The sequence below is a fragment of the Drosophila biarmipes genome, chromosome 3R (genome assembly GCF_025231255.1).
Source record: "Drosophila biarmipes strain raj3 chromosome 3R, RU_DBia_V1.1, whole genome shotgun sequence".
In the NCBI taxonomy this organism is placed as follows: Eukaryota; Metazoa; Arthropoda; class Insecta; order Diptera; family Drosophilidae; genus Drosophila; species Drosophila biarmipes.
Window position 1 is genome coordinate 13,131,101 of NC_066616.1, and position 22,418 is coordinate 13,153,518.

General features: G+C 50.6%; 5 protein-coding genes across 11 annotated transcripts; all 5 read left to right on the forward strand.

The window, feature by feature from the left end:
* Positions 1–131: 131 nt before the first annotated feature.
* On the forward strand, positions 132–1,764 carry LOC108031079 (E3 ubiquitin-protein ligase Rnf220). The gene has a single exon (XM_017104285.3). The coding sequence runs from the start codon at positions 338–340 to the stop codon at positions 1,562–1,564; it is 1,227 nt and encodes a 408-aa protein (XP_016959774.1). The 5' UTR covers positions 132–337; the 3' UTR covers positions 1,565–1,764.
* Positions 1,765–2,117: 353 nt separating this feature from the next.
* Positions 2,118–5,338, forward strand: LOC108031975 (cytoplasmic aconitate hydratase). The gene is made up of 7 exons (XM_017105769.1): positions 2,118–2,174; positions 2,229–2,321; positions 2,383–2,552; positions 2,610–3,339; positions 3,394–3,494; positions 3,556–4,327; positions 4,390–5,338. Exons 1-7 carry the CDS (start codon positions 2,162–2,164, stop codon positions 5,220–5,222), a joined length of 2,712 nt encoding a protein of 903 aa, XP_016961258.1. The 5' UTR covers positions 2,118–2,161; the 3' UTR covers positions 5,223–5,338.
* A 235-nt stretch (positions 5,339–5,573) lies between these two features.
* Positions 5,574–15,718, forward strand: LOC108031692 (protein winged eye). 6 transcript variants are annotated; one of them, XM_017105341.3, is made up of 11 exons: positions 5,574–6,641; positions 6,698–6,844; positions 9,441–9,575; positions 9,724–9,840; positions 10,090–12,217; positions 12,277–12,847; positions 12,910–13,168; positions 13,350–13,945; positions 14,139–14,318; positions 14,379–14,540; positions 14,610–15,718. In XM_017105341.3, the coding sequence occupies exons 1-11, from the start codon at positions 6,203–6,205 to the stop codon at positions 14,886–14,888; spliced, it is 5,013 nt and encodes a 1,670-aa protein (XP_016960830.1). In that variant the 5' UTR covers positions 5,574–6,202; the 3' UTR covers positions 14,889–15,718. The 6 variants fall into 6 exon arrangements, with proteins under 6 accessions (XP_016960830.1, XP_016960834.1, XP_016960831.1 ...); XM_017105345.3 differs by having other exon boundaries at positions 13,377–13,945; XM_017105342.3 differs by having other exon boundaries at positions 10,093–12,217.
* Positions 15,719–15,752: 34 nt separating this feature from the next.
* LOC108032256 (uncharacterized) lies at positions 15,753–18,822 on the forward strand. 2 transcript variants are annotated; one of them, XM_050888418.1, is made up of 3 exons: positions 15,781–15,798; positions 15,853–16,635; positions 16,697–18,822. In XM_050888418.1, exons 2-3 carry the CDS (start codon positions 15,855–15,857, stop codon positions 18,697–18,699), a joined length of 2,784 nt encoding a protein of 927 aa, XP_050744375.1. In that variant the 5' UTR covers positions 15,781–15,798; positions 15,853–15,854; the 3' UTR covers positions 18,700–18,822. The 2 variants fall into 2 exon arrangements, with proteins under 2 accessions (XP_016961609.1, XP_050744375.1); XM_017106120.3 differs by having other exon boundaries at positions 15,753–16,635.
* Positions 18,823–19,413: 591 nt separating this feature from the next.
* Positions 19,414–22,416, forward strand: LOC108032133 (uncharacterized). Its single transcript, XM_017105967.3, has 10 exons — positions 19,414–19,600; positions 19,656–19,856; positions 19,911–20,180; positions 20,238–20,592; positions 20,656–20,841; positions 20,925–21,094; positions 21,147–21,294; positions 21,358–21,599; positions 21,738–22,212; positions 22,279–22,416. Exons 1-10 carry the CDS (start codon positions 19,457–19,459, stop codon positions 22,413–22,415), a joined length of 2,328 nt encoding a protein of 775 aa, XP_016961456.1. The 5' UTR covers positions 19,414–19,456; the 3' UTR covers position 22,416.
* Positions 22,417–22,418: the final 2 nt, after the last annotated feature.

Sequence of the window (22,418 nt, forward strand, 5' to 3'; positions counted from 1 at the left end):
ACGATATTCACTGCAGTGGATTTTAAATTAATTAAACTCTGTATTAATTAATATTATATGATATGGTTTAAATTTACTTTAATTTAAGTATACACCATGAACGTATAAAAAGTGGTTAAATAAACTATCCGATATATATTGCAGACGGCATAATCCAATGACCATCTACAACGGAATAAAAAATCCCGAAAAGCAGTGTGACCATTTGCCACAGTACGAAAACGTAAGAACTCGGCGTCGCGTGGCTTGGCCAGATTATCGAACAAAACAATATCCTAGAACAATCCGTAGAATCCCGTTTCTATCCTAGAGAGTTCGCGGTGGACCCAAGGATCCTATGGCCACGGACACGGTGTCCAACGGCGAGAACTTCGCCCAGCACTTGACCGGCAGCGGCGACGACGACGTGATCTGTCCCACATGCGACGTCAAGATCAAGCGCAGTCAGGTGGCTGATCACTGCCAAGTGGAGATGGAGCGATTGCACAATCCCGTTAGGGTCGCTGATCCGGCGGCCCAACCTGCCGGGTCTATTGCAGCATCCGCGTCTCCTGGATCCGGATCTGCATCGGGCGGCAGACAGCCGTGGAGTGTGTTCCAGCGAGTGCAGCGCAACCGGCAGGCCCGTCAGCGCCAGCGCACAAGAAAACGTCCGGCCTCTCCAGGACCATCACCTCCTGCAGCAGTAGCTCCCAACCCCGCAGCGGCAGCTCCTCCACCTACTGCAGCGGCAGTCCCTCCGCCCGCAGCCGCTACAGAAGCCAGTCAACCCACCTGCCCCGTGTGCAATCACAACTTTCCGCAGTCCAACATTCAGGAGCATGTAAATCAGTGCCTGCGCCAGAGCCGCCGAAACGGCCAGGCTAATGGGGAGCGGCATTCCAGCGAAGACTCGGAGGACAGCGAGGAATACGAGGAGTATGAGTGGGCGGGACAGAAGCGCATCCGCGTGTCCACCCTCGTTCAGGGAGGCTACTCCGCCTTGGGGCTGGGCCAGACAATCAAGTACAATGGCAGCCAGCAGGCGCAGGAAGACGAGGACGAGGATCTCAACGTGGACGAGGATGACACGCACATCTATGGGCCAACGCAGTACGGCGAGGGCGATGTGATTCCGCTGGTCAACGAGGACACCGAGGGAAACGTCTCCGAGGCTGATGTGACCAGCTATGTGCGCCGCCTAATCTCCTCCAGCGACGGGCCCAAGACCAATCATTCCAGCGAAGCCGCCGAACAAGAGACTGCCACTGCCACTGTTGGTAGCGTGGAGGCGCCACCAGCCAGGGAGGAGCCATCCACGTCGCGGTCCACGCGTTCCGCCTCCCAGAACCAGCAGCAGGTCATCGAATCGCTGAAGGCCAAGCTGCGGATGTACGAGAAGCAGGCGCAGGGCAAGTACAAGTGCCTGATCTGTATCGATGACTACAAGAATCCCGCCATCTCTGTGTCCTGCTGGCACGTCCACTGCGAGCAGTGTTGGCTGCAGACTTTGGGCGCTCGAAAGCTGTGCCCGCAGTGCAATTCGATAACAACGCCGAAGGACCTGCGACGCATCTACCTGTAGGCGTCCGCAACCGACTTGTTATCCCCGCTGCCGAACTGCTTCCGCCACGATTCCGGCTTTGCTACTAACGCAGCTCTAGATGATAACCGTATACATATTATTTATATAGAAACAGATACCGATTATAATACGTGACATTACAATAAGCTTAACATGTAACTATTACAATAAACCACAGAAAAATATGAGTTTTAAGAATACGCGTTGGCTTATACCCCTGATATTTAATGGAAGAATATGCTGTGGAACGATAGTTTCTATTTATTTTATTTAATTTTTAAATGAAATATTTTTTTTTGTGTACCGTCTTGTTTTGACGGTCAGTTATCGATATACCGATACCGATAAACCAGTTTAAATTAGATATGATGTCGTTATTTTCTAAGTTGCAAAAAATGTATTTCTTTGTAAAGCATCGTTTTATAAAGAAAAATCAATATACTTATAATGATAAATGATTCTTAAATAAGTAATAAAGGTTTCTAAATAAAAGGTGACAAAAATAGAATATTTCAATTTGAATATCGTTTGTTTTTTAAAAGTTCCTCACGCGCTCATCTCTCTCATTCACCTTGCCTGGTTTTCCAATTGCCCACCATGTCCGGCTCCGGTGAGATTTAACTGGGAATAAGCGATCTGTGAGCTAATCCAGTCTTCCTTACAGGTGCCAATCCCTTTGCCCAGTTCCAGGAATCTTTCACCCAGGACGGCAGCGTCTACAAGTATTTTGATCTGCCCTCCATCGACAACAAATATGGTAAATAGTCATCTTTATCAATGTTTTTGTTATCTTTATTGTTATTATATACACTGCGCAGATTCACTGCCCTTTTCCATTCGCGTTCTGCTGGAATCCGCGGTGCGCAATTGCGACAATTTCCATGTGCTGGAGAAGGATGTGCAGAGCATCCTGGGATGGACGCCATCGCTGAAGCAGGAAACCAGCGATGTGGAGGTCTCCTTCAAGCCAGCACGTGTTATACTGCAGGTTGGGATCGAGAATGAATCACTTCATGTTCCTTCTAAAGGGATTTCTACATTTCAGGACTTTACTGGCGTTCCCGCCGTCGTAGACTTTGCAGCTATGCGAGATGCGGTCCGCCAACTGGGCGGCAATCCTGAGAAAATCAATCCCATCTGCCCCGCCGATCTGGTCATCGACCACTCCGTTCAGGTGGACTTCGTCCGCTCCTCGGACGCATTGACCAAGAACGAGTCGTTGGAGTTCCAGCGCAACAAGGAACGCTTCACCTTCCTCAAGTGGGGAGCCCGTGCCTTTGACAATATGCTGATTGTGCCACCCGGCTCTGGAATTGTGCACCAGGTCAACCTGGAGTACCTAGCCCGCGTGGTCTTCGAGAAAGAGGATTCCAGCGATGGTTCCAAGATCCTGTATCCGGATAGCGTCGTGGGAACCGACTCCCACACCACCATGATCAATGGATTGGGAGTGCTGGGCTGGGGCGTGGGCGGCATCGAGGCGGAGGCCGTGATGTTGGGCCAGTCCATCTCCATGCTGCTGCCGGAGGTCATTGGATATAAGCTGGAGGGGAAACTGGGCCCTCTGGCCACCTCCACCGATCTTGTCCTGACCATCACCAAACACTTGCGTCAGCTGGGCGTCGTGGGCAAGTTCGTGGAGTTCTACGGCCCAGGCGTGGCGGAGCTGAGCATTGCAGATCGCGCCACCATCAGCAACATGTGCCCGGAATACGGAGCCACTGTGGGCTATTTTCCCATCGACGAGAACACGCTCAGTTACATGCGCCAAACCAGTGAGTTCACCCAAGCAATACAGATATTGTATATTTATTGACTACGTTGAACAGATCGCTCCGAAAAGAAGATCGACATTATCCGGCAGTACTTAAAGGCCACTCGACAGCTGCGTGACTATGCCCGCGAGGATCAGGATCCCCAGTATACCGAGGTGTGTGGTTTAGTGTTTATTTTAGGAAATCATTATCTTCAGACGTTTCTATCCCTTGCAGTCCGTCACTCTGGATTTGTCCACCGTGGTCACTTCGGTTTCGGGACCCAAACGGCCACATGACCGCGTGTCGGTGTCCAGCATGTGCGCGGACTTCAAGTCGTGCCTTACCAGTCCCGTGGGCTTCAAGGGATTCGCTGTACCACCAAGTGCCTTGACTGCCAGTGGCGAGTTCCAGTGGGACGATGGAAAGACTTATAGGATTGGCCATGGATCTGTTGTGATTGCGGCAATCACTTCCTGTACGAACACCTCTAATCCCTCGGTGATGTTGGGAGCCGGTCTTCTGGCCAAGAATGCCGTGGAGAAGGGCTTAAGCATACTTCCTTACATCAAAACCTCATTGTCACCTGGCTCTGGCGTAGTTACCTACTATCTCCGGGAGTCGGGGGTGATTCCCTACCTTGAGCAGCTGGGTTTCGACATTGTGGGCTATGGCTGCATGACCTGCATCGGCAACTCAGGACCGCTCGATGAGAACGTGGTGAACACCATCGAGAAGAACGGACTGGTCTGCTGTGGAGTTCTGTCGGGCAACCGCAACTTCGAGGGTCGCATCCACCCCAATACGAGGGCCAACTACCTCGCCAGTCCGCTACTGGTGATCGCTTACGCTATCGCCGGCCGGGTGGATATTGATTTCGAAACCGAGCCGCTGGGCGTGGATGCCAACGACAAGGAGGTGTATCTGCGCGATATTTGGCCTACGCGCAGCGAAATTCAGGAGGTGGAGCATAAGCACGTCATTCCCGCCATGTTCCAGGAGGTCTACAGTGAGTATTGCTGTCTGGATATGACCTGTGGGCTTTATAATTATATATAATCGTATTTACAGGCAAAATCCAGCTGGGTTCCAAGGATTGGCAAACGCTGGAGGTGTCCGATGGTAAGTTGTATCCCTGGAGTGGCATATCGACTTACATCAAACGTCCGCCTTTCTTCGATGGAATGACCCGGGAACTGCCCCAGATAAAGAGCATCGAGCAGGCTCGCTGTCTGCTGCTGCTGGGTGATTCGGTGACCACCGATCACATCTCACCAGCCGGATCCATTGCCCGGAGGAGTCCTGCGGCTCGGTATTTGTCAGAGCGGGGTCTCACGCCTCGCGACTTCAATTCATACGGCTCAAGACGTGGCAACGATGCTGTTATGGCCCGTGGAACCTTTGCCAACATCCGCCTGGTGAACAAACTGGCCTCCAAGACGGGACCCAACACCCTGTACGTGCCGAGTGGCGAGGAAATGGATATTTTTGATGCGGCGGAGCGGTATGCCGGCGAGGGAACGCCCCTCCTTCTGGTCGTGGGCAAGGACTACGGCAGTGGAAGCTCGCGCGATTGGGCCGCCAAGGGTCCATTCCTGCTGGGCATCAAAGCGGTGATCGCAGAGTCGTACGAGCGCATTCACCGCTCCAATTTAGTGGGCATGGGGATCATTCCGTTGCAGTTCCTGCCGGGACAGAGCGCGGAAACCCTGAATCTGACTGGCAGGGAACTCTACAACATTGCCCTGCCCGACGGGGAACTGAAGCCGGGCCAGAGGATCGCCGTCGAGGCCGATGGCGTCGTCTTTGAAACCACCCTGCGCTTCGACACCGAGGTGGACATTACCTACTACAAGAACGGTGGCATTCTAAACTACATGATCCGCAAAATGCTGGGTGATTAGTGCATTCGCTAACTTCTATATTCCATGTGCATTTTTTACTGACGGTTATTTGTTATTATGTGACGGTTAATAAAGATTGACGCATCATCTGAGAGATGATGGTTTATTATCTTTTATATGTTAAATTTTGTATAATTTTAAACTAATAAAAACATTATTTAAGAAAATTCAAATTTAATCGAACCTTTAAAAAACAAAATTAGAATGAAACGAAATATTTTTAAAATACCCGCTCTATATTTTATCGATAACTTATCCGCCGATATCAAAACCAGTCGTTGCAGAATTGCCTAACGCCTGCTGGTGAATCATCGACAGTAAAATAAAGAAAATCGATTAGTCGCTGTTAGACCGCTGTTAACTTAACATAATTCGCTGCTTCTTTTTTGTCCGTCCCGTGGACTTTTCTCCAGAGGATTTTGATTCCAATTCGCAGAGGAAAAACACAATTAAGGCAACAGATCGCGCGTTGGCCTATAGCTCCACAGCCAGTGCGCGAAATACAGTCGAAAAAGCCGCGGAAAAACGCAACAACGCAGCAGGAAAGTGGCGCCTCCGCCTCCGCCGCCTCCCCACATACAAAAAAAAGAGATCTCGGATCGCACAGGGTTTTATTTTGGGCCAGCACACTTGGATCGGTGGGTGCTGCGGATCCGACGACCTATATAGAGGATCGAGAGTGCCCAGTGGCGTCGCGTCGCTTTGGATTATGTCATTTGTTTACGGGGAATTGCCGCAGGCCCAGTAGCCAATGTTGCATCCGAAAGAGGCAGCGAAAACCTGTAAAAATGTAGACTGTGTGCGCGTGTGTGTGTGGGCCAGTGCTAGTGTGTGTGTGCGTGTGTAGTGTGTGTGTGCGGATAATGGACGTTTAGTTTTAGTCGTGGCCCGTAAGATATATAGATATATAGCGGAGTAGATAGAGCCACCACATCCAGAGACACAGAAATCCGGGTAGAGATAGTGCCACCCGCCACCCAATGGCCACCTTCAATCCGGGCGCCAACAGCAGTGCCGCCGATGTCCTGAGCGCCACCACCGCCACGGCGACCTTCTTGGTGCCCACCAGTGCAGCAGTATCGCATCCTGGCGCCCATCCTGCCCAGCTGCAGCTGGACCAGTTCGGCGGCTTCGCGGCGGGAACGGCGGCTCCCCTGCAGCAACAGCATCACCACCAGCAGACCAACTCCTCGTACACATTTGTGCAGATCAAGCGCGAGCCCTGCCAGGTGTCCGAGATCAGCTCCAACAATTGCCACCAACAGCAGCAGCAGCACCAGCAGCAGCAGGTGCACCATCAGGGTCTGTCCTCCGCCTCGATGACCGCCTCCTCGAAGACCATGTCCTCCTCCACTCTGACCACGCTCGTCAAAATAGAGGCCCCCTCGCCAAAGGTCACGGAACTGGAGAAGTCCTCAGGTAGGTGTCAGCCAATCGCTGGTCAATAGTCCGCCGGCTAATCTCTATCCCGCCAGGCAACTCCGTGCCCATTGGCATCGCCGTGGCCCGGAAGCGGCCGCAGGAAGCCCTGGTGCCGGCCCTAAACACCCCCGCGACGCTGCCCCTGCAGCCACCACTCAACAAGGACATGAACTGCTTCGGCATACGCGTCGCTGACCTCGGTGAGTGCCAGGCTACACAGGGAGAAAAGTCGCTGAGTACCGCGTTATATGCCAACCAAATTCCAATAGGAGTGTAAAACGGGGTATTCTTTAAAGTTGTTCAACTAAAAAGTTAAAAAGTTATTGAGGTATTCTCGGCCTCCTCTGAGTACTCTAAAATTAATACATTTTAAAGGGTTTTTTTTGGAAACCATCCACTTTTAATATGATTAGAAATTTCTAGAACTATAGAACATCTGTCTATGGGACCAAAACATCCGATTTACATTTAGTTTTCCTGTTTTTTTACTTGTTGTATTGTATATACTGAAAGTTGTATCTTATACCTTGGGAATTCCCATACCTTATGTACATAACGTTTAGAGTTTAAATATCTCATTGAAATGCTAGAACTTTATCCATATTATGGTCCTGGATAAGGGCACTTTTCAAAGCCATCATCATATCGTGTCATTCCCTTCCCACCGTGTACCTTCTGGGCATCTAATTCAATTGAGGCACCAGATTTGAGCGCCGCTAATGAACGGAGCGCTCGCGTTCCCATGGGACAGCGTTATGTGATGCTTGTAGGGCCAGGACGTGGACGGCGTTCAATTATGCCACTAATAAGATTGCTGGCAAACGGCGAACGCTGTGCGGAATTCCTTCAGTGAGCGAGAGCCGAGGGTGTCGTCTCCGCCGTAAACACCCCGTCGAAGTGGAGAGGCCGGGAATCATATGATGGCCGCCTGTTGTGCGGCTGTCGTTGTTGTGACAGCCACCGAATCGAGTCGATTCGACCCAAAGCGACTCTTCCCGTTTCCCTCCCCTGTGGGCCCAAGGAAACCGGTGGTAAATCATACGAACTTCTAAAGCGGAAGTAAAACGAAAGTGAAACACATTGCGATTGCAGAAGGGAGGCTTCGCCTCTGACTTTGGCCGACTTGGCACTGCTCTTCTGACGAATGTGTTTGGGTTCCTGGGGGTGTTTTGTCGGTAAACCCAGTCAGATTCCTTTTTTTCGGGATTATTTTTGAAGCTTGTTAATGGTGCAATAATCAACCATAACCCGTGTCTTGATTATTTCACGATCTTTGGAACAACAACTTTGGTCGAGGGCTGTCAGATTATTAATAAAATATTACCAGATGTGAATCGGTTCTTTCCCTTTAATCTCAAAGTGGGTTTCTATGTTACCCTGTTACCCTGTTAAGAATATCAAAATAGAAGATCTTGAAAAACTTGGGGACATGTTTTTATAGAGTGATAATAGTTGTACATAACTAAATTTATATAAATAGTAGTGTTAGGGCTAAGAATATCTAAAAACTTTGACTACTTTATCAAATTATTTTCATATTCGATTATACATGAAATTCTTAGGAATAAGCTGATAATACCTAAAGCACTAGATAGAACAACAAAGTTGCTTCGGGGGGTTTTTATATTGATATATATAAAACTACTCTTTCAATGCTGTTATAAAAATACAAACAAAAACTCATTGTTGCGTGTGGGGAATTTTATTTTTTATATCCAAAACTACTACGCCTTAATAAAATCGTATCTTTTCTTGCAGTATACATTTCTAATCTTTCCCCAATTTTGTTTTATAAATAACCATTCACTTAGGCAGTTATCAGAGAAGCTTAAAGCTGGTATTTTCTTATATTTAAAACTGTGGAAAACTTTGCGTTGATAAATTTTAGTTAGCCATGCAAAGCTATTTTTGCGGTCTTGAAACGTACTTTTCATTTCTCGAAAAAAAACCCTTGTGAAGTTTGCAAAAGTTGCGGATTACTCATGGTTCGGCAGTGAGCAGGGCATTGGGGGCTTCGGCTTCGTTATCACGCTCCACCGAAGCTGAAGCTCCAGCGCAGGGCGGAGGCACAGAGGAACATCGGAGCGGGAATCCAAAGACAGCTTACTCATGGCCTGGGCACGGGTGGGTGTTTTTTCAGACAAGTTAGCGGTGGCTGTTGCTTAGAAGTAGTCAGGGACGCGGAGGGGCAGTCAGGAACAAGGAGGACGGCTGCCACAAGGGATGCTCGAGCTCTAGCTGCGATGCTCGACTGGTTTCCCGGGGATGGGAAACTAGAAGAGGCTGAGCACCGTGCATGGGACAGGACCTGGCAACATGACACGCCGAACTGGATTGGGCACACGACCATATGGCAGAGTCGCCGTTTGCCACGGCTTCGGTTATTATTTTTTTTCCTGCCGTTCTGGCTGCTGGTGTAATGCAATTACTGAGCATCACGTTCGGTTTAATCGAATTTTTGTAAAATTATCCAGCCGCAGGCTCGGGGGTGGGTTAGTTCGGCGATTGTGATGTGTGAAAGGTGGGTGGCGGGATGGCTGGCTGGATGAGTGGGTGGTTGAGAGCGGGCGGGCGGGAGCGCGCGGTCACCAAATGCATAGTTCAAGGACACTGCAATATTTCACGTATACATACACACCCTCGCTTACAACTAAAGTTACACGGCAGGCCCGAAAGTTTATTAAACAAACGAACGCCGAGCAGAGAGGTTGGCAGGTCCTTACCAGGAATTTAGCTCTGCATTCGCCCTAAAATAGCGCCAAATAATCAAGGATTCTGTTTGCATTCCCCTTTCAGGTGCCACCAGTTGCGGAAATCTGTACTTCACGGGCAACGGCGACCTGATGACCACCGGCACGGCCACCGCCGAGGAACTGGCTCTCAGCGCAGCAGGTGTGAACCGAGCGCCCTCGACCTTCTGGCAGTACCCAAGTGAGTTGGCCCCCCCAAATCCCCTCCAGAGCATGCCAATAACCAGATCCCCAAATGAAAAACAAGTTGAAAAACAAATCAGAGCTCTCTGTCACACGCTGTCTCCTCCTCTCTATTTTGGTTCTCTCTTTTCCGTTGCGTTTTGTAGATGCATTACCCATTGAATCAGTGATTTCCATGTCGCCCGCCACGGTGGGCCTGCAGTACTCGCGGGAGGCCAGTCGCGGACAGGTGGTGCTGCTGCCGGCCGGCCCAACAGCGCTCGGTAAGTCAGCCCGAGGATCGGCGACGATCTCCACATACGCACTCCGCATGCCAGCACCCTCCTAGGTGTCCTAGGTTAATTTGATTTCGAAACTCGATTCGCCAAAACAAAACTAATTCATGCTTTTAAACTGCGCTTCTCTCCCTCTGCCTCTGCCTCCGCCTCCGCCACTCCCTCGACAACTCCAAACTCCAATCTCCAAAACCCGAACCTCCGACTACTCTGAATCGCTACCACGCCCATGCACAGCAGGCATATCAAATTTTCCCCTCTTAACGCCCACAGATCCGTTCCAACAGGCGGCGGCTGCGGCGGCCTTTGTCTGGCCCTCGGCCTACATCCCCCAGGCGCCGGCTCCCGGCGGTCACTCCGCTGCTGCCGCCGCCGCCGCAGCAGCTGCCTCGCTGCAGCCGACGCCCAATCTGTCCAGCTTGCCCAACTTCATCTTCCCCTCGATGGGCGGTCACCAGGCGCTGAGCACCACGCCATCGTATGCCTCCCTGCAGCTGTACCTGGCCGCCGCGGCCACGGCGACAGGCAGCTCGACGATGTGTCAGCACAGCAATCAGCAGACCAGCACCACCACCACAAATTCCACAATCAATCTGAGTCTGGCCGCTGGCCCGGGGGTCACGCCGAGCGGGAACGCAGCCAGCAGCTTGAGTTCGAGCAGCAGCCTCAGTGCGAGCAGCTCCCGTTTCCTTAGCTTGGCTACTGGTCAGCCCGGGATTCCTTCGCTTCTCTCCCTGCCGCCGCCGGGAATGAAGGAGGAGTACTCGATGCCCCTGGCTTTGCCACCTCTAGTGCCGCTCGAGGCGGCGCGGGACAAAGAGCAGGCCCTCAACCTGATGCGCCTGCCCACGCCGCCCACCTCGGCCACCATGGAGCCGTCTTCCCTGGGCCAAGCGACGCCCCACCATCTCTTCCAGTCGGCTGCCATGACTACGCCCACGCCGGCATTGCTCAACCTTTCGATGCATGGCAACGGTGGGGAACTGCCCGCAGCCATGCCTCTGCCGGCGGTCTGTGATGAAGCGGCGCTGAACTACAAGATCCATGCACCGCTGACGCCGCAGACACCACCGCGCCTGTCCGAGATTCCGGTGCCGGGATCGACTCAGCTTCTGCCGCAGATGCAGGACGTTAATATACAGACGGATACGCCCGTTTGCAGTGAGGACGAGAGCTTTCCGGGTCCAGCAAAGGCCCAGGATCCGGCAGAGGAAGCCTTTCCACCTCCCCCCCTTATTCAGCCGCTGGAACTTACCAAGCCCAGTGAAGCCAGCCATACCCAGCCGACCGAGTGCCATACCCAGACCGAACCCAGTGACATACCCAGTGCCAGCCAGGAGGAGTCGGCGGAGCAGACTCCCCCGGAACCAATAGAAACGATGTCCCAAGCCACGCAGGCTGAGCAGGCAGCCCCCGAGGACCTGACCGGTTTGGAGCTGCTCTCGAACATAAGTACCAATAGCAAACCGCTGGTGCGAGTCAAGCAGGAGCCGGTGGAGCATGTGGAGCAGCCGCCACCGCCGCCGCAGCTGCCTGTGGAACTGATGCCCCGAGAGCCTACGCCGCCTATGCAGGAAATGGAGCCCACGCCCGCGCCGGAACCTCTGGGAGGCCTTAAGTTGTTGTGCGCCCTTGCCGAGCAACGGATCCAGGAGGAGGTGGTGCAGGGCAGCAGTCTCTTTACCACGCCCTCGTCGCGTACGCCCACTCCTACGCCTCAGACGCTTGGCACGACGGCCCTGTCGCCGCCGGTCTTTGAGGCCAAGTCCTGTTTCACTTTTGGGCAGTCGCAGTGTTCCGTCTTCCCCTCCTCTTCCTCCTCCTTTCAGATGCCATTAAGCTCGCCCGGATTTCCCTCGATGCAGGGCATCGAGTTGCCATCCACGTCGGCTGGTGCCGTGGCCGAGCTGACTCCCGTGAAGCGCAAGAAGCACAAACATTCCAAATCCTCGGGCAGCGATAGCCGCAAGTCGGCGCGTTGCAGCAAGAAGAGCAAGAAGAAGCGGCGGCACAGCAGCAGCCGCCAGCAGTTGTCTGCTCCAGCGGAGGAGGACGTGGACCTGCAGGACGAGCAGCTGCAGTCGGAGTTGCGTAGCGCTCTGCACGCCATGGATCCCAGCTATGCGCAGCGCTTTGGTCAGGAGGTCTTCAGCATTATGGACAACAATATGCGTATGCGATTGGCGGACGTTACGCGGCAGTATCGCAAGAAGAAGCGAAAGCTGGACGAGATTTCTAAGCACAAGAAAAAGAAGAAGTGCTCCAAGCAGCAGCTCCAACTCCAACAACAGCTGGCAGCCCAGCAAGTGGTGCCGCCATCAACTGGTCTGCCACAGCCGCAAATTACGCTGTCCAGTGTCCTGGGGTAAGTTGCTTACACTTGAGACTCATTCGCATAAAGCTTAAACAATTCTGTCCCTTCAGAACCTCATCACCGCTGCGCGACTACAAGTTCCCCAAGTTTTCGAGCAGTAACCTCACGACGTCCACTTTCCTGCGATTCCCGGACAAGACGCACTCGTTCCCCCCGCCGCCGTCCCTGCAGCAGCCCCAACCGGAGCCCAATCCCTTGCCCAGCAGCAACTCACCGAGTACCTCGTCGTTCGTCCGCCTGGAGCCCAGTGCACTGGACGCGGCCGTTGCCGTTGCCCCAACTACCTCTGCAACTAGCGCCTCCGGCTCACCCTCCACCAAGCAGGCGGCTTCTGCGGCTCGAAAGCAACGGAAGATGAAAGCCATCGCCAGCGGAGCCGCTGGGGAGCAGCCAGCGGCCACGGAGGCAAAACGGCGGGTTAGCGGGATTGACCGTGAACTGCAGCTGACCAGCGAACACCTGTACCGCGATGAGACTCGTGTTCTAACCGACATGGGTGGACTCTTCTATGCGGGAGTGATGAAGCCCTTGCGCCCGCCCGATGTGTACTCCATCACATTAGACGGCGAGCGCGGCAACAAGTCGCATGTGATGTCACGCGAGGATATACTCAAGGATACGGTGAGTTGAGGGGGATCATTGTTATAATCTTGCAGCTTTGCTGATTCAATAAATCCCTTTAGATCCTCGAGGTGGCGCCCAAGAGCGTGGAGAGTGTGCCAGTCGGTACGCGCTTGTGTGCCTACTGGAGTCAGCAGTACCGATGCCTCTATCCTGGTCGGGCCATTGACTCCGAGCAAGTGGACGATGGAGCGGCCAGCAGTGCAGCGCATGCGGCTACATCAGCGCCTGACTTTGTTAGTGTGGAGTTCGACGACGGCGACAGCGGCAGGATCCGCTTGCAGAATATCCGCCTGCTGCTCAGCGATTATCCCATAGCAGGTATATATACTTCGCACTTTTGTGGGTATAAAACTATGTATAGCCTAGCCCGTGGCTACACAAGTTTTTAATCCACGACCCTCTGTCCTATCATTAGTTTTTTGTGCGCGTGCCTCCTTATTTACTTCTTTGTTGTTTTCGTTGCTCCTGCCCAACCTTCCCATCCAACCCCTTGGAACAGAGTACAACGATAATCCCCTCTACTCAGTAGGCAAGCAGAAGCGAAGCGCTCTGCGCGGGGGTGAGAGTGGCCCCGGAGGAGTCACGCAGGACCACTTGACCGTGCCTGGCTGCGAGGACTCGCATAGTCATCACAGCCTGGGGATGAGCAGCGATAACACCACCTCGCTGGCCGCCACCATGGAGCTATTCACGCAGCGCAGTGAGAAGAAGCGCTTGAAGAAGAGTCTCAAGAAGATGTCCAAGGCTCAAAATGGGGTTAATCCGGCCACAGCTACAAATGGTGGTGCTGATCCAGCTGCATCTGCCGAGGGTGTCGGTGCAGAGGATGCTGCTCGGAAGCACCACAAGCACAAGAAGCGCAAGAAGCACAAGAAGCATCACCGCAAGAATGGCAGCGAGGAGCCGGAGCAACAGGTAGTCCAGCCGGACTTTTCTGCGACAACGCAGGGAACGACTGAGGCTCCGCATGCGGAGATGTCCGTAGCTCCACCGCCAACCACAAATCGTGTCAAGGTGGAGGTGAAAGTGAAGACAGAGCAGTTGGAGATGGAAGAGGAGACGGCATCCAATCTTATGTCAGAGATATCCGATGAGGTAGGCGTCCTTTAATTGCTTAGGATTTACCTTCTGATAATCAATTTGGCCATTTAGAGCTTAACATTTGTTATTTCTTATAAAGGGATGAGTAATATTTGCTTTACGAAATCCTTAAAAATTTCATTAGTAGATTGCAATAGAATGCGCTGCGATAATTGAAGGGTTGAAATAATCCCATTTTTACCCTCAGGCCAAGGGCGACGATCTGGTCGAGCATAACAACTCCAAGGGAAGCAGCAAGATAGCAGCCTTCCTGCCGGAACGGCAGCTGTGGGGTTGGTATGGTACCGCCTATCGCAAGGCGGGCGTCAAGGGACGCGCCAGAAAGCAATTTTACAAAACAATCAAAAGGGGAAAGGAGACTATCACGGTAAGGGCACTCAATTATGTTTTGAATACAAAAAACATCAATTTATTTTCTCTATTTTAGGTCGGGGACAGTGCAGTATTTCTATCGACGGGCAGACCAGATCGACCCTATATCGGGCGCATCGAGTCCATGTGGGAAACCACCACGGGCAACAAGGTGGTGCGAGTGGCGTGGTTCTATCACCCGGAGGAGACGAACGGCTGTCCAAAGTTGAAATTTCCGGTACGGTAGATTGTGAAACCATAACCCAGAGGCAAAGTTCTTAATATAACATTTTTATGTTTTTACTAGGGTGCTCTATTCGAATCGCCTCACGAGGATGAGAACGATGTGCAGACAATTTCGCATCGGTGCGAGGTGCTGCAGTTTGGCAGTTATTTCGACAAGTTCGGTGCCGATTCGAAGCAATATCAATCCATATACGATAACAATGATACATATTATTTAGCCGGGCACTATAACCCAAGGTTACAAGTGCTGAAACTACAAGACGATATTCCAACTCTCGAAGAGCTGCAGGATACAAATAATACTACTACTACTACTACAGAAACTACTACCGAGGATTAAGCGAAAAGTGAATGGATAGGCGTGGTTAGGCATAGTGCATACAGATCTATATATATACAATATATATACATTATACATATATTTTACTATACGTGACCAGATGGAAAGCAGATATATACCTATATGTATACAAATATTATTTCTATATATTTTAAATGTATTATGTATTTCGAGAACTCAAAAAATGGTAAACAACAAAAAGGACACTGGCGAGAGAAAAAACGAGAGAGAACAAGGAACTAAGCAACAACCACTAAATTAATGTGTAGTTACGAGAAGCGCAAGCAATTTTAAGTGTAATTTTGTAAAAAAAAAAACAGAAAAACAAACAGGAAAGGCGCTTTGACGACGACAAACTTAATTCACTTCAAGTTCAGCGAAAGTTTACAAACGAAATGTGTGCTTCTGCAGCCCCTTTGATCCTTTGACCCTTCGAACACAACACATAACAAAAGAAACACAACCAACCAACCACAAACAAACACAGCCCACATTTAGAGCCCAGGCTATAGCTACAGATATGTGAAACACTTGTTAATTTACGTGTATACCTACATGTTTCAGATGAAATTTAAAACGTGTTTTAAAGATTTTAAGCAGGCAACATGCAGCAACTACTACTATAAATGTAACAATTCAATGTGATAGCAAAACAAAACCAGATGTTGATGTGTACAGAGGAGAGAATAAGTATAGATGATAAATGATAAATGAGAGATCAAGCAGATGTGTGTGTTGAATATTTACAGTTCGTTTATTCAAGAAGAACAGCAACGTATAAAATCAAACCTATCTTTAATTACATCAATAAACTTGCCGGATATATTGAACACGCTGCCTTTGGATTTTAAAGTTGGAAGAGTATATTTTTAGGTTCGGAGTGTAAGACAACCTGGGAAATTTAATTCAAGTAATAGCTTGGATACACATTTTTTATTTCAATCAGTTTACATACATGTTGTAGAGATGTGGAGTGTTCAGGCCTTGGTGGTGCATCTCCTGCTGCTGGGCTCCATCCTGAGCATCTACTTCCAATCGACCGTGTTGTCGGATCTTAAACCACTAAGTACACTGCGCGAACTGGGCTTGGAACCGCCGGCGGATCGACTGGTGGTTTTTGTGGTGGATGGTCTGAGGGCGGAGTCTGTCTTGGCGAATAACTGCAGTTCAGTTCCGGATCTGCGGGAGCTGTTCATCAGCCACGGCTTGCTGGGCATCTCGCGTGCCTGTCCGCCGACGGTGACCAGACCCGGACATATCGCCATCTTTGGGGGATTTAATGAAGACCCCGCCGCAGCACTAACAAACTTTGGCTGGAATCCTTCTACTTTTGATACCGTCTTCAATCGCAGCAGGAACGCCATTGGCTGGACTCAGGATGTGGTTGCCAAAGTGTTCACCCACCTGCCCACCGGTGGTGCTCCTCTGCGCTTTGAAACCTTCGCCAGGTCGGACATATCGGGAAGACTTCGGCTGGATGAGTGGATTTTCAACAGGGTGCGCAACTTCCTAACCACGGAGGAGAATGTGCGACCATTGCGAAATGCCACATCTGTGGTGTTCTTTGTGTATCTGGCAGATATCGACCTTGCTGGCCACGCCCACACACCGTACGGCTCGAATTTCGAGGAAAAGCTGAACTTCACCCAACGCGGCATCCGGCAGACCTACGAGCTCTTCGAGAGCGTTTTCAACGACAGTCGCACGGCTTATCTGGTGACAGCGGATCATGGCATGAATGATGCGGGTGGGCTAGATCTTTGAGTAAGCCAGTTGTTTACCTTTACCGACGAAACCTTATATTTTAGGTCAGCATGGCGGTGGCGGAGATCGCGAGGTGGAAACGCCCTTCATCCTATGGGGATCTGGTGTTAAGGACGTGGCCCCCGATCCCGGTCAGAACTTTACTGCCAATAACGAGGGTCTTACTCTACCTCTTTACCAGTTGGAGCAAATACAACTGGCGCCTCTAATGTCCGCTTTGATTGGGCTTCCACCTCCGATGAACAACATAGCCCTGTTGCCCTTGGGATTCCTGAATACCAGCATTCAGTACGAACTGCAAGCCCTCCACTTGAATGCCATGCAACTACTGGCGCAGGCCAGGATTCTGATAAAGCGCCATGAGGACGGCATCCTGTATCTGTGCCTTCCCAAATTTGAGGGCCTGGACTCGGCGCAGATTGATGGATATCCGCTTAGGATACAATTTCTAGTCGCAGAGAAACAATACGAGCAGGCTCTGAAGATCTCCCAGAAGATAGCCAAGCTGGCTCAGGAATGCTTGGAGTACTATCATGGGTATTATCACTTTCCCCTTCTGGTGGCCACCACTGCCTCGTACTTTTTGTGGTTTTACCTTCTGCTGGTGCAATTCACACGGGAGTCCACCCAACCGCGATCGGCACGTAGGGGATTTCTATCATGGAGCACTCTGCTGATGGCCTTGGGATGTTTGTTGCTCCTGGAGTTGATGATTCTGCAGAGGGTGCCCTACCTGACGGCTTTCTACCTGTTGCTGCCCTTTGGAATCCTCATCATAGCCGTGGCCGAACGTCCTCTAAGAGGTAATGGCGTTATATTCCAGTTCGCCATCCTTCATCTGGTGGGGATCGTTGTGCCCGCTGGCCTCTTGATATTGATGGCCTTCCACAACACCCACATTGGACTGCTCTACTTCCTGCTGGTTTGCCTCAACAACCGAAGGGCCTTCTTCAGGCCCTCCCTGAAATTCTTTTTCTGGCTGGCCCTCGTGATCCTGCTCAGTGGTATCTTGGTGGTGAAGCAGAACTCAAGTTTGGATTTCCTTACCGATGCTGTAGGAGATTACGTGAACAAAATCCACGTGGTGTACTTCAGTATGGTGCTATCCGTGGTACGTCCCCTTATCCTAAGGCATCACCATGCGAAACGTGTTTGGATCATCAACATTGCTGCAATGCTGGCATCAGCATACGGAATCTATCTGTGGGATACGGATCAGCCAGTCTGCACCTATGTTTATGCGGCCTGTTGGTCGTACCTGGCCTTTGCCTTCCTATCAATTCCTTATAGTGGGACAAAGGATCTAAAGCGTCGCCTAGAGCTGATCATTTTCAATATGCTCACGGTACACCTTATGCTAACCATATCGATGGCCTCGCTCTTTGTCCAGATCATGGTAACCGAGTTTGTGCTGGGCCTCGAACTTTATGAAGAGAGCAACACAGCGGTGGAGATCAAGGATAGGAATAGGGATGAAGATGGGGATCAGGACGGGAACCAAGTGGAAGAGGAGCCCCAAAATGTGAGGACGTTGAGTCCATTGGAGCACCTGAGGCTGTCCTATCGCTATGCGGCTCTCATTTTGCTGTATTTCTACGTGTCCTTCGGAACCGGCCACTGGTTCTTCAACTTTACCTTCAAACCCATCACCTCGCGACTCTTCTTCCCCCAGTTCCAGCTCCACATGATTGCGGCCTTTATCCTGCTTAAGATATTCATTCCATCAATTATCGTTATGTCGAGCATTTACGCTCTGGTAGCCTTCGGTCGCAAAAATACCCGGTCCATCTTTATCTGCCTGTTCCTCATGAACGACACCATGAGCCTCTACTTCTGCTACTTTGTGAACAATCGAGGCTCCTGGCAGGAGGTGCGCCAATCGTTGGACCATCTTCTGGTGACCCATGTCTTCATCATAATCCTGCTGGTCTGCTCCTGGATCGCTAAGGCTTTTCTTATCAACACCACGGAGGTTAAACCACCCCGTACGCGCCAAGTCCAGGTTCTAGACGGTGCTATTGCCTTAGTTGGGGACAGTCAGGCCTAGCTAATTTCGAATGATGTTCCAAAATTATCTGGTTTTAGTTTTAATCTTCTTCGCTGCTTAGAAAGAAATTTGTTAGTCTATGCAGAAGTGGCAATTGTTATGAATAAAATTTTTAAAATTCTATACATAAGGTTTAATCTGGGAAAGAGATTGATGAAAGTCTTACGAAATTACGTGTACGAGTAGTGAAACACCTTCTCTGTCGGGGAAACTATAATCGTAAGTATTTTTTCTAAGAGTGCTGCCAAGTTAACTTTCTTTCCAAAGTAATTATCATTTAACTTTCTCCATACAAGTTATAAAGAAGTTTGCGAAGCATAACCGGCTAGTATTAGTTTACTTTAGTAACTGCTTTGGGTTTTCCGAAACCAACCCGACCCCATAACCCATTTGCTTAGAGGACAGCCTGACGAATGCGTGTCTATCGATGATGTTCAAAGGGCTCACATGGGTGCCAGGAGCCCAGGGCCTCGCCGCCCCCCATCAAATCCTGGCTCTTGGGACCTCCACCCGCTGTCAGATGCGTGCGTTGCCTGGCTGCGGGGGTCACGAGACCTGGCATCGATCCAACAGTCGGAAAATTTGCATTCGCCAGGCTCTACGGGCAGTAGGAAAGACGCGGGTCGACGGATATAGGGATGCGTGCCTGGGAGACACTATAATTAAAAAGCGATTTGTCTAGAAACAGGTTGAGTTAGGGAGCCCGGGGAGCAGGGGTAGCCGTCGTTCCGCCGCCGGCGGACAGGCCCCACCGAAAATGAGCACCACCCCGAAGTGGTACTGCCGCAACAAATCCCAGCCGATGCACACGTTCGCGGAAATCGGCAAATTGGGCCTGGAGCTGCGGCGGATTACCAAGCGCATAGTGATCGATGTCAACTCGGCGATATTCAGCGAACATGTAAGTTGAGGCTCTCAGATGTGAGTAGGATTTTAATTAATTAAAACCCCCTTAGGACACCATTTTGGAGGAGTGCGAGCGGGTGGTTGAGCAGTACTGGAACCTCAAGGACGAGACCAAAAATGCCGACTTCCAGTCGCTCTCGAAGAAGATCAAGAGGAGTCCCTACAACCAGCTGCTGATGAAGAAGTTCCATTTGATTATGGATCTCAATGACAGACGTTTCTGCCAGCTCACCTTTGTCCTCAAGCGGACTGTGGGTATAGCGTTATCCAATCCCGGGTTTATATTGATCTTAACCCCCTTTCAGTTGAGTTTCCTGCTCCGCAAGTCAATGCAATCGGAGATGTGGCTGAACTGGGCGCTGCACATCACCCAGTTGTACAACAAGTGCCGGAAGGTAGAAAAACCCCTGGTTCCTGCGGAAGTGGATAGTCAACCAGGTGAGGAGGAGCCAGCGGAGGAGGAACCCAAGTTGGGCGGCAAGAGGAAAGAGGAAATGCCCGCCAATGTCTGCAGCAATATGTATCCTGCCCTGCTCCTGGCTCTGAAGCCCATTGACTTCGGCTACGTTCTGCAGGCAAGGATCCTTTATATTTCACTTCAAACTCATTTTAAACGAACTTATCTCCATTAGTTAGTGGCCCAGACCCGGGTGGAGCAGAATGCTCTGGATCTGGTTTTTGGTCTCTTTAATATGGGCGAGCAGGATGCCTGGCGGGAGCAGCAGAACCTGGAGTCCACCTCCTCCAGCCTGGAGATTCTGCGCACCCTAAACATATCCTTTGCCGCCGGCGATTACCAACCGTATTGCGACTCCGCCCAGGACTACAAGTCCATGCAGATGCAGATGGCGGATGCCAGTCTCCAGGTCCAGGATCATGACCACCAGAGCCTGCGCTGCAAGCACACGGAGAGCTTCCTGCAGAAGGAGCGGGTCTTCATAGCCCAGTTGATAGCCAAGGCCACGGAAATTAGTCCTACCATTTTCGGTGTGTTCCTTAGGAGCACTATCAGGATTCCTAAATTGATCTATTGTTTTTCCTATCTTCCAGATAATGGCAAAAAAGGGCCTGTAGACATGAATGTTTACATCGTCAAGGGTTTGCGATTGCTTTGGTCCTATGTGGGCATTATTTTGGACCACATACTGCTCTGGTGGATAGACAACCCAGTGTCCTGTTATCGCCTCACCCATATCGACTCCATACGCAGCTGGCTCTATCATCAAAGTGTGAACGGTGAGAAAAAATAATAATATAATATATATTATTATTCCAATCCTAAATTACCAATTTAATCAATGATTGAATATTTCCTTTAGACATCCCCGAGCCCGTTTTCTCAACACTTCGTGGAATTGGTGAAATCCTTACAGGATTCGTTTGCAACAATATTTGGGATCAGCTCTTCCGCCTCACTCTTATATCTTCAAATAACACCAGTCGCTTGGTGAATGTGGTAGCAGAGCAGTACCGCGATTGCCCCAAAAATGTAATACCTTTATATTAAATCTCATATGCTTCAATTCCTACTTTTATCTTAGGAATTTGGAACCCCAACCGGCACCGTATGGATTAGTATTTTCGCCAACCTAGTAAACCTGAGTAACCAATACTTCTCCAATCTGGAGGCGCACAATAATTCCAGCTTGCTGCCGGTGGCCGAGCAGATACCCATACTACATAGGCTCGGTAAAACTGGGGTGGGTTTAATATCGGAATTCCATTCTTTAATTTTTGGTTTACTTTTTCCAGATCATTCGGTGCACTCGATGCGTTTATGGGTCACTGAGCAAGCCAAGCTGCTTTGCTGCGAGTGGAAAATGGACCGCTTTTTTCAGATCCTGGAGCACGATGTCAAGCTGTGCCTGAATGTCTTCATTACCTTTCAACTGCCGAAACTCACTGCCGACCTCAGCGATATCCTGATGCTGGTCTGTGTGGCCCTGCGGACCAAGCTCATCGCCGAGGTCAACGCCAATATAGACAAGCTTAAGGTGGGTGTTTCTCGAGGGCTCTAATAACTATAAGATCCATTACATGTTGTGGTTTTTAAAGGGTATGGATTTCCTTAGACTTTATCATCTTTAAAATTTTATAGATTTTATAGTAACATCTTACCTTTTACTTCCTAGAAAACCACCGACGAGTGTGTTCAGATCCTGTCAGCAGTTTGCCGGGTCCTCAGCCTGGCCAACTTTACGCTCTGCTTTCCCGCCGCCAACTTCTGGCAGCGCGAGTTGTACAACAACGACGAGAAGAGCCTCTACGTGGGCTATGTGCTGGACGAGATCTATCTGCCCACCATACGAGCCACCAAGGACATTGTCATCCTCAAGCTGATCCTGAAGCTCATCTGCGAGGCCTGGCTGGACTTCATCTACCAGAAACGCATCCGTTTCAGCGTGAATGGAGCAGTTCGATTGCTGAATGACTTCGATGATGTGCGCGAGTGGATCCTGGCCTGCACCTTGCTGGATGAGGAGCAGCTGGAGAAGCTGAGCAACCACGAGGTGCTGCGCATGTGCAAGGGCGTGGGCAAGATACTGCTCCGCAAGCCGGAGGATGTGATCTCCATAACGCAGTCGCCCAAGTTCGACAAGAAGGCGCGTAAGTTTTTACTTCCTTAATAAGGAATTAGATTCTTTCTAGTAAGGATTTGTATGGCTTTTGCAGAGGACACCTCCGCCCAGGACACCCAGCTGCCCTCGGAGATGTTCGTCTCCAACCAGAAGCACTGGCTGCAACTTCGCGCCAGTGGAGGCAACGGATTCCCCTTCCTGAAACTCTGCTGCGGAGACGCCGCCATGTAGTTG

Excerpts from the sequence above, each read along its gene's own strand:
- LOC108031079 (XM_017104285.3), top strand. The coding sequence starts at position 338 with ATGGCCACGGACACGGTGTCCAACGGCGAGAACTTCGCCCAGCACTTG.
- LOC108031975 (XM_017105769.1), top strand. Across the intron at positions 2,322-2,382 it reads CTCCATCGACAACAAATATG|ATTCACTGCCCTTTTCCATT; the intron begins GTAAATAGTCAT and ends TACACTGCGCAG. Across the intron at positions 3,495-3,555 it reads AGGATCCCCAGTATACCGAG|TCCGTCACTCTGGATTTGTC; the intron begins GTGTGTGGTTTA and ends TATCCCTTGCAG.
- LOC108031692 (XM_017105341.3), top strand. The coding sequence starts at position 6,203 with ATGGCCACCTTCAATCCGGGCGCCAACAGCAGTGCCGCCGATGTCCTG. Across the intron at positions 12,848-12,909 it reads AGGATATACTCAAGGATACG|ATCCTCGAGGTGGCGCCCAA; the intron begins GTGAGTTGAGGG and ends AAATCCCTTTAG. Across the intron at positions 13,946-14,138 it reads TGTCAGAGATATCCGATGAG|GCCAAGGGCGACGATCTGGT; the intron begins GTAGGCGTCCTT and ends TTTTACCCTCAG.
- LOC108032256 (XM_017106120.3), top strand. The coding sequence starts at position 15,855 with ATGTGGAGTGTTCAGGCCTTGGTGGTGCATCTCCTGCTGCTGGGCTCC. Across the intron at positions 16,636-16,696 it reads TCATGGCATGAATGATGCGG|GTCAGCATGGCGGTGGCGGA; the intron begins GTGGGCTAGATC and ends CTTATATTTTAG.
- LOC108032133 (XM_017105967.3), top strand. The coding sequence starts at position 19,457 with ATGAGCACCACCCCGAAGTGGTACTGCCGCAACAAATCCCAGCCGATG. Across the intron at positions 20,593-20,655 it reads AATTAGTCCTACCATTTTCG|ATAATGGCAAAAAAGGGCCT; the intron begins GTGTGTTCCTTA and ends CCTATCTTCCAG. Across the intron at positions 21,295-21,357 it reads ACCCATACTACATAGGCTCG|ATCATTCGGTGCACTCGATG; the intron begins GTAAAACTGGGG and ends TACTTTTTCCAG.